The following is a 10079-nucleotide window of genomic DNA, read 5'->3' on the forward strand; positions in this document are numbered from 1 at the left end:
CTGTTTTGCTCTTCTGTACGTGCTGATACACAGATACACATTCATGATGTACAAACTTCTCAAATAAACACAAAAATGTTACGGCAGCTACAATCTAATCCAAATTTACAGAGCAAACAATACTGTGTACATGCACTTCAAATCAAATATTACCTTTTACATGTCAGCTGAGGCTCTCTGTCACCAATCTCCATCAGTCTGAACTTGACCACACTGTGATGTCAACTCACGTTATCTGGTTCTCAGTATTACAATGAATCTCCATTCATTAAAGGCAGATATATACTGTAAATTAATGTGATTTTTCCAATAGTCCATGTGCAATTTTACATGAGACAGTGAGAATTGCTGTTAAGTATCTGACAAAACAGCTCATAGGAAAATCTCCATACACCAAAAGAAAAGTTTATATTTATTTTACATTAACACATCATTACATAAAAAGACATGGCTGACTGCAGGTGCTGCCTCTTTCCTTGTCTTTGTCTCATTGACGCAGACAGTAGGTACAGCAGAGTGGCACTAATGACAAACAATCATACTGCATACTTCTTTAACTGAATCTTGTGAATTGTGATATGTGTGGACACAGCTATTTCTACATATAATTTTGAGCATAACACAATATAATTTGGTGGCAAAAAGTATGAGATAGTAATGCTTGAGGCTTACACTGAATATAATGAACAACATATGCAGTAGTCAGTAGTGTCATTTTGATTGTTTTCTGATTATTTGTGCACTAGTGAGCACTATCTTTGCTGTCCAGTTTCAGTGAAGTCCAGGTTGATCCCAGAGAGCAGCTCTCCTCCACAGGAGCGGTTCAGCAGCTCCTTCAGCGCCTCGTTCACGTCGTTGTTGAAGACGGTGGAGAAGTTGCAGTTGGGGTAGCCCCCCCCGCCACCACCTTCATCCAGGGGAAATGAGCCCACCACCTCCTGCACCCACTTCAGCTCATTGCTGAGCTCCAGCCGCAGCGCGTCAAAGTGGTTCTTCCTCTCCTGGTAGCGGTTGCTGACGGCGCTGATGCCGGCGCTGACTCCCTGCATGTCATCCTGCACGCTCCTCTTCATGGCCTCCACCTTGCGGAACTCGTAGCGGATTTGCGAGAGCTCATGGCGCACACCTTCGCTCTCCTCCTTGTACCAGGCCTCCTTTTCGTTGTATATGGAGACCATGGCGTCAATGTCCTCCTGCAGAGAGTCATGGGCCGCCGCCAGGCTGCTGAAGGAGCTCTCCATCTGGCCAATGTCCTCCACCACCTGGGCGAAGCGCTCAAAGTTTACATAGGTGTTGTTGGGTGGCATGCTGGAGTGGGACTTGATAGTGTACTCCCTCAGGCGCTTGGTCTTCAGCTGGCGCCGCTCGCGTTTCTTGGGCTCCTGGGCTTTGTTTTCCTCCTTGTGCTCATTGGACTTTAAAGTTAGAAGAAGGGATAGTTAGGTGATGTCCATAGAGGGATGAGCATGCATTGATACAGGGGGATCATGCTATCATGCAGGTGCATTAGTGAGACGTTTGTTTAAAGGTGCGTTGTATCCATTGCAAACCACAAACAAGGCACTCCAGATTATGTGTAATTTGTGCACATTTAACTGAGACAGGAAGGAAGTTACATGAACTACTTGATGTGATGAAAACAGTCCACAAAGGGACATACTCAACTCCCTCCACCTGATCTTTCCCATGGTTTCCGATGTCAATGAGCAATTACTATCTTTGCATTTCAGGAGTTGAGTAACAGTGGGTCATTCATTAGTACTATGCTTTGCAAACATAATTGGGACATAATTTGGACAACCGTAACTGTGAGGCAATCCACAGTAAAGTGCCTTCAGGAAGTGTTCAACCTCCTTGACTTTTTCACATTTTGTGGTGCTGCAGTCTGAATTCAAAATGGATTAAACTAAAAATAAGAAAGCACTTTGCTATATGGGTTATTGTGTGTAGATCAGTAATTTAAAAAAATCAGATTTAATCCATTCTGAATTCAGGCTGTAGCACCACAAAATGCAGAAAAGTTAAGGCGGTTGAACACTTTCTAATTGCACTGTACATACATACAGACTCATGCTAATTTAGTTAGCATGAATATGAAATGAAGCATTCTAAATACCTTGATCCATGGGTGATTAAGAGCATCTTGGATTGTTAGCCTTTTCCTGTAAGACAACAGTGTTCACAATTAAGTCACTAAACTATAATCATCACCAATGGGTTATGTGATTCTGGCAGTTATTAAAATATTAAAACACACATATTAACTTTCTTATATTGCACTGGGACAAAGTTGCCCTGAGGAATCTGCCATCCACTCTTACATCTTATCCCTCTCCAGGAGCTGCCTGATGAATTTCTTGGCCAGCTCACTGGTGCGGCAGAAGAACTCCTCATCAAACTCATAATTTATGGCTGAGATGTTCCCCAGCGTGTCCTGCTTGGTCTCCCCCAGGAAGGGCGAAGCACCGCTCAGCCTGAAACACAACATTACAGAAAGTATAGTTCATCACCTTGTTTTAGGGCACTTACATTATCTCACTTATGTACAGAATAGGGTGAGATTATGGGACTGTTTTTCATGGTTCACTTACAGGATGTAGGTGATGACACCTATGCTCCACATGTCTGCCTCTAATCCCAGTGGCTCGTAGTTGACGATTTCTGGTGCTGGGATCGCAGATCGCAAAGGAAATTCATCAAAGTTAAAGCAGTGGATTAATTAATGATTGAAAGTAAAAAAAAATAGTAACAAATAAACTTTTCTTACCTACAAACTCAGGAGTTCCAAAGATGTTCTTGAACTCAACCCCAGCTTCAATCTTGTGGGCGAGACCGAAATCGATGAGTTTGATTCTCGGCAACGGCACATTCTTGTCCAGGAGCATTATGTTTTCAGGCTGCGGGTCAGAGAGAGAGAGATGGTTTAGTGAGAGAATATTTTGAGAACTGCTGTGCCTACAGAGTAGGAGACGAACAGCAGCAAGGTGGCATAATGAGTCAGGAGACTGCCAGTCAACCGAAGGAACTGGGTTGAAGCCCCCGGCAAGCATCCACCCTGCTGAAGTGTCCTTTGTGTTTTGCAAAGGGAGTGTTTCTAGGCTAAGGTGAGGGTTTCCAATTTGGTCTCTGCAGTGCAACCTCCTTATGGACTTTTTTGCCCAAAATTCCGATTGATAGTACACAGTAAAAGAGACCTTCATGGTCTCGTTGCAACATTTTCTAGCTTTTGATACTTTGATAGTAGAAATTTATACTATATAATATCTTATATATATATTATATAAAACTTTATATTTTACAAATCATAGCTAGTTGCTCAGCCTTGTGGATCAAATCTCCCTTAAGTATATTGATGTGATTGTGTATTTTCTGTACAGATGTGGGAGTTAACATCATAATGGTTGTGCAACAGATTCTGCTAACAAGCTCCCTGCTCCCCCCTCCTGCACCACTGAATCTTTCAAAATGCTGCAAAGCTGCTTTTTTTTTTTTTTTTTAAACAATAAGGAATAATGGTCAAATGTCAGCTAGGACTTTCTGAAGATTTTAGGTCCATATTCTGTTTGATTTTGTTAGTCAGCAAAATAACTTTTTCCATATGGTCCCTTTGGTTTATGAGTCTTTAATATGCTTGTTAGAGGTGTACTAAAATAGGCAGAAATCCAAAAATAGGGGTCCTTAATGTGGTCCTTCTAAAGGATAATTCCTGTTCCTGTTTTTCATTTGATATTCATAGAATTCCTTAGCATGAGAACCAGGTGAAACTGTGATAATGTTGTAGTTCTGGTAAAAGTCATACAAACATAATGCTGAATCATTCTCTAAAACATCCTCTTTTAGCATGAAACAACATTTTGTTGTCGACTTGAAGCTGAGTACTGTGACTGTCACGACTAAATTTGACTGATGTTCACGTGGACACCATGCATTTCAGTTTCACGTCATTCTTAGCTACTTTCAAAAAATATCCAAATACCACATGAAAAAACAAGAATCATCATTTGACTTTGATATGGCTCAACAATGTTACACAACTGCTCCTAGCATCACATATGCTAATAAAGCTGAGTAGCATGCATTTTCTGCACAGACCTTGAGATCAAAGTGGGCTATCTTTCTGGAGTGGAGGTAGTTCACCCCCTCAAGGATTTGCTTGATGAACTGGGTGGCCTCCTCCTCACTCAGAGACTCCTTCTGGGCCAGGAAGTCGAACAGCTCTCCTCCAGAAACCCTGGAACACAGACACTTATCATCTAGCTGCCTGCCGCCACTACAAGTATCATAGCAGCCATGTTTTTCAGTCAGCATACAAATATGTTGACGTTATGCTTTCCATCCAAGTTTCTCGGTTACTAGACTCTTATAAACCCACTGAACTTAAAGGAAAAATCCACCCTAAAACACTTTAACAATGTTAAATAACTGCTATTGGTGATGTGCCTTGCATTTCTGGGCCAATTTTGTTGTAGACGACGTGGCATCACATTGAGACATTTCGAGCACCGCTTCAACAGAGTTAAATAACAGAAAACATTTCAGCTATCTGATAAATCAACTGTATTGTCAGATTTTGTTGTCAGTCCCCAGAATCAAAGAGCTAGGGCTTCTTTCTAGAGCCGCCATGGAGAAATCCATTGTAGAAGAGACAGAGAGACCAATTTCTCCACTGTCAGTAGCAGAAAATAGACCAGAATGCAATGCAGCCGCAAGACATGTTGCACTTTGAGTTAAGTTCTCTTGCTCTTGCAATGCTGTTGCCATCTCCACTTACACCTACAACCCACAGCTGAATGCAGCTCAATGGAAGTTCACACCTGTGGTCTGGGCATTGTCAAGGCATTCTGGGAAATGTAGGAAATCACTAACTGATGTAGAAGTAGATGAGGCAGGTTGAGGGAAAGGTTTGAGGTTCACCAAAAAAGTAAATTAAATCACTTCATCACTAAACATCTCATTGAACATCACAGATTTTTCCTGTACTGTTGACAACTTTGTCACAGTAAAACTTGTCTCCTTGTTGGACAGAATATGCTCATGGCTCTATGTTTCTGGGGCACCTTCTCCTCCGCCACTCACAGCTCGAGGATGAGCACCACATCGGTGCGGTTCTCATAGACGTCGTGCAGCGTGACGATGTTGGGGTGCTGAATCTGCTGCAGGATGTTCACCTCCCGCTCGATCTCCTCCCGCCGCACGCCTCGTAAGCTGGCCACGCTCTGCCGCTTCTTGATGAACTTGGCAGCGAACTCCAGCCCCGAGCGCTTCTCCCTGCACTGCTTCACGATGGCAAACTGCCCACTGGAACACACAGGCAGAATCACAGAGACGCAAAGAAAACCCCTGAGAGAAGTCTTGGGAATATGTAGAGGAAGTGCGATAGGTTGGGTCAGAACAATGTACTTTTGTGTTAACTGACAAACATAAAGGCATAGATTAATTACTGGTATTTAATTTGTCCACCATGTGAAGAACTCCATCTGTCCGTCTCAGGTGATATCTCAGACACCACTAGTCTTATTTTGACAAAACCTGGAGGAATGATGCATCTTGGCACTGGATTCTAGTGGTTTAACAAGACTACGCAAGCTTAGTTTAGCCGGACCGCAAATGCAGCCTGTTGGGTACATCATTGTCTGTCAGGAACTAAAGCATTTGACCTGTGATTTTATCCATAAATGGTACTGGACCCTCTTTTCATGTAGGTTCCAGAAGATACCGACCCCCCCCCACCCCTTTTGACAGTCAATGAGAGGTAGGGCAACATTTTCAGGCTGTTATGTTGCTATGTGCCCTAAAACAGCTGCTGTGGCAGAAAATATGGCTCTGAATCTACACATATAGTAGACTCAGTGCAATCCATTCCATGACATAGAATATTCTTGGCAAAAAATATACTGATTGGCCTGATGGGGGCGCTACAATTAAAGGGGAAAATTTCAAACTTTGAAAAGCCATAACTGCTACACCACTGGTCCAAATTTTGATGAAACTTGGAGGGATGATGCATCTCGCTGCTTATTGGCTCAAGGGCTGCCTGCATCATTCATGGCACGCAGCATGTTTCATCTTGTGGTGGGGATGGAGATATGCTTATCATGCATGATGATTTATATTGCTCACTAAATATTGTACACCCCACATGCACTTGTGCCAAAGTCATATGGCGGGCTTCTAATTCAATTTTGTCCCTCAAATATTTCCACCACTGGCCGATGAGTCTATTCATAGCGCAGTGCTAATTCTGCAGCTGCGTCTGCATGTGGTAAGCCTGACGACTCTGCCATGACCCTATGTCACAGATCCTCACACTCACATACATACAAAAACATCAAATACCACAGGTAAATCACTGGGTTCGATACTGCTAGCAATATAAGCAGACAGAGACCCAGCTCACAGTGTCTGAGAGTCAAAGGTTAGATGACTGTAGCTTTACAGCTGCTCTGTTTTCTCCTGTAGAGTTCAGTGGAGTGGTTCGTAAGCTAACACTCCACTTCCTCATTCATAGCTGGTCTGGGAACAGATCTAGCCACAGCTAAAGATAGAAGTCTCCTTTAAATAGCAACGTGATGTGTATCTAACAGTTGTCTCCATCTAATAACACCTAGCACCTTTCACTACAAAGTGCTGCACTATGTAGTGGAAAGCATTGGTTTTAATAATAATAGAGCTAAATGCAGATTTTTTTTTTAATCTAGCACCATTTTGTTCCAGTAGGAGTACCATTAAGTGTTCTGTGTAATCGATGGTTTAAGATAGAAACATTTTTGCAGTTTCTTGAAGTTGTGCATGGTTACGTGCCGACAACAATAAGCCAAAGAAGAAGCACTAGCACACACTTCCCCACTGTTTTCACTGGTTTAAGAGAACAATTAACATCTGTCACAAGCATTGGGACACAAACACATGGCACAGCATGCAATTAATGATGCAGTTTAACTTCAGTGCTGCAGCAGCACAGCAGCAATTGCTTGGTGCAGCTGTCTGCATGCAAGCTAGAGCTCTACCCCTTGTTTTCAAATCTCCAGTCTGATCGATGCCACTAAAGGAGTCCATGTATGTTCCAAGTAATTGTACAAAAGGGTCTATAAGAACCATTTTGACAAATAACCCTCATAAATTATCCTACAAGGACTTCACAGTTGTTTTTCTTGTAAGCAACTAGGTTTGATGAAAACAGATACCAAACAGATGATATAAGTTAATATTATAATTAATTTTGCACCAAAAAGTGTAGCTCATATATCAATTACTCTAATATTGTATCATTACTGTAATAATGCATCAAGAACTATAACTGTATTCTTTATTAATAAAGAACAGGACAGTGATGTTTGTTGACTCTTCAATACTGCTAGGGTGCCATGGGAATGTGTGTGTGTGTGTGTGTGTGTGTGTGTGTGTGTGTGTGTGTGTGTGTGCGCGTGAGTGTGTGTGTGTGTGGGTGTGTGTGCGTGTGTGTTGTTCCAACTAGGGCTGTCATCGGCTTTTCTAAACACTATCAGACCATGCTCAGGTGATTTACTTAGTGTAAATTCCCATAAATAAGAAGAAAACTTGAGTTCTCATTTAAGAATCCATTATTTTTCAGCAGAGGCTTTTCCATTTGATGCCTTAAAAATCTTATGATACCAAAACTGGAACAGTATGGTACAATCTTTCAATATCCAGCCCTGTGACACCAACAATTACTGCCAAGCACTTCTAAAGCACCAATGATGAAACACCAACCGACAGCTGCAAGTGGCTTTACTACATCAGATACTGAAGATAATCATCACTTGGCATTCATTAAATAATTATGTGCAATACTGACAGGAAATCCACAGGAAAACAAGACATAAAAGTTAACGAGGGCTTGGAGCCAGAGGGACATAAGTAGGTTTTTAGCAAACTATACAGGAGAGGCAAAACAAAAAAAAGTGGACTGAACTTTGATCAATTGTTGTAAATATCTTTTCATATGATACATACACAAATAAAGAGATACTTACACTACTAAACAGATATTCTCAACAGCTTTTACTTGATATAGGCCTATAAATGTTATATGCCCTTCTGGCTCCAAGCCCTAAAAATCTGTATTCAAACCATCTTATTTAGTCAGTTGTTTTAGATGCTGGTTTAAATCTACCTCAATTCTTCATTAAATTTAATGAAAAACAGATGCAAATGATGTTTTCACACATTTTGTACAAAACTGCACTTAAACTTAAACCAGTAAATAAGTGAAACAGCTTATTTGCACAGCTTAAAGAGGAAAAGGAGAAGAGATACTGGTCTGTACCTTCCCAGCTCTTCACCAATCTCATAGAAATCTTCCACTTTCTGTTGCTTGAATAAGGCCATGCCTGCAGTCCTCACTGATGTTGACAGTTATGATAATGTGCTGTTTCACTTCTCATCTCAGACCCTGTAACAACAGAGCACAGTTAATTACACATCTATAAAAAAAGTTTTCACATCTTGATTTGCATACCTGCAACACGTGAAGAGACAGACGTTAAATATTTCATGCTAAAGACAATATTATCATGAGTTTTACAAAGAAAGGAACCGCAACAAAAATAGCTATGCAACTCAGTTTAATGCTTATTCTAGAGCACAATAGAAAGCGGCAGGCCTGTGTTTCCCTTGTTAATTCAGGGGAATGTGCGCAGTAAAGAGATTCTTTATCTGTGTGCAAAATGTTATTGCAGTTGCCTGAGTTGTGGCCTACCAACTGGCTTGCTCGCCCCTGCCGGGAGTGACAAACTAATTATGAACCTACTGTCATAACACTATAGCAGAGCAAAGTAGATATTGAACAGTAAAGGGTCTTACCGTGTTAAAATTATTTTTCCAAGTCTTTTTCATGAGCGGCCTGTCCTCGTCCTGGTCAGACCTGACAGCAGTAACTCTGGTGTTACAAGCACAGACCACGAGGGCTCTTTTTAGCCCCGATACATGCCGTTCTCTTGTCAGGAGAGAGCTCTGTTAAACTCTGTTAAAAAATCTGAGAGCTCAAAGTGGCCCTGCTTAGCCTATCAGCAAAATGTCAAACATAGTAAAGTATAACGTATTATCTTTCCTACATTATTAGGACCCGCTGTTCAATTCGGCATAGAGGTGATCCATCAAGCAGCACGCCATTTCAACAAAATTTCAACTTTTATAATTAGTTCACACCACCCTCATAATGTACTTTTGTGAAGGAATCCTGGGAACAGGCGGACCTAATGTAAAAGGTGAAATTTTATTTAAATAAGAGTTGTTTGGTATATTGAATATATGCCGAATCAAACATTAGATCTTAACAATTCAGAATATATCTTAAGTCACGTTGTGTCAAGCACGCACCTTTTCCAATAAGCAAGGCAACATTTACGAGTCAGACTTTTGGATGCAGTGTGGCGTCACGTTGGAGAAACGGTGTGTATGGGTGCTGGGCTCTCCAGTTCCCAGGGCGCACTCTAGTAGTACTTGGCCACCTGTTCAGCCCGCGCGTGAACCTCTGGCACCTGGCGTCTTTAAAGCACGCGCCCTCCGGCTGCCAAGTTTTAAAATTAACCGGTAACGCTGCATTCACGTTATGGCATTATGTAGGTTTCACGGTAGAAGAGCAACAACTTCGCGCGCGCTCTAACTCGGTTGCACTTCTGAACAGTTTTTCCATAGATTTTGATTTTTGCTCATATAACTGGCCTCAGCCTTTTAACACATTTAATACATGGGCTACATTCTTCTGAAAGATATTGTGGAAAACAATATAGCGTGAATAATAGCCTAAAAATCTCAAATATCAACTATATCAAAATATGCCATTAGAAGACATTTAATTTAATTTTAATTTTAATAAATTAAATTAGCTTTATTACGGTATGCACTTTTTTCATTTAATTCTGAATTGGTGACGTCAGAGTTCAGTAAAGTCAGAGAACTCTGGGTCTGTTGCAAAGTAAGTTTCTAAGTACTATTTGCTGACAGTGGCCAGTCGATTATTGGAAAGAGTAGAATTGGTGAAAATGCTTTATTATAGGTAACAAACCAGACTCTTTCTGCATGTGTTGACATTTGTCTCTCCCCTCAGCTCTGTCTGA

At 41.3% G+C, this 10079-nt stretch overlaps 1 protein-coding gene across 1 annotated transcript; it reads right to left on the reverse strand.

The window, feature by feature from the left end:
• Positions 1-752: 752 nt before the first annotated feature.
• On the reverse strand, positions 753-8370 carry dapk2a (death-associated protein kinase 2a). The gene is made up of 8 exons (XM_071534403.1): positions 8288-8370; positions 5077-5298; positions 4093-4231; positions 2768-2897; positions 2592-2667; positions 2322-2474; positions 2117-2162; positions 753-1415 (listed from the first exon to the last, which is right to left on the reverse strand). Exons 1-8 carry the CDS (start codon positions 8347-8349, stop codon positions 753-755), a joined length of 1491 nt encoding a protein of 496 aa, XP_071390504.1. The 5' UTR covers positions 8350-8370.
• Positions 8371-10079: the final 1709 nt, after the last annotated feature.

This window comes from Centroberyx affinis, unplaced genomic scaffold, assembly GCF_046629955.1.
Source record: "Centroberyx affinis isolate AG114_WGS23_722 - 3 ecotype Tasmania unplaced genomic scaffold, CSIRO-AGI_Caff_v1 ptg002536l_1, whole genome shotgun sequence".
Classification (NCBI taxonomy): domain Eukaryota; kingdom Metazoa; phylum Chordata; class Actinopteri; order Beryciformes; family Berycidae; genus Centroberyx; species Centroberyx affinis.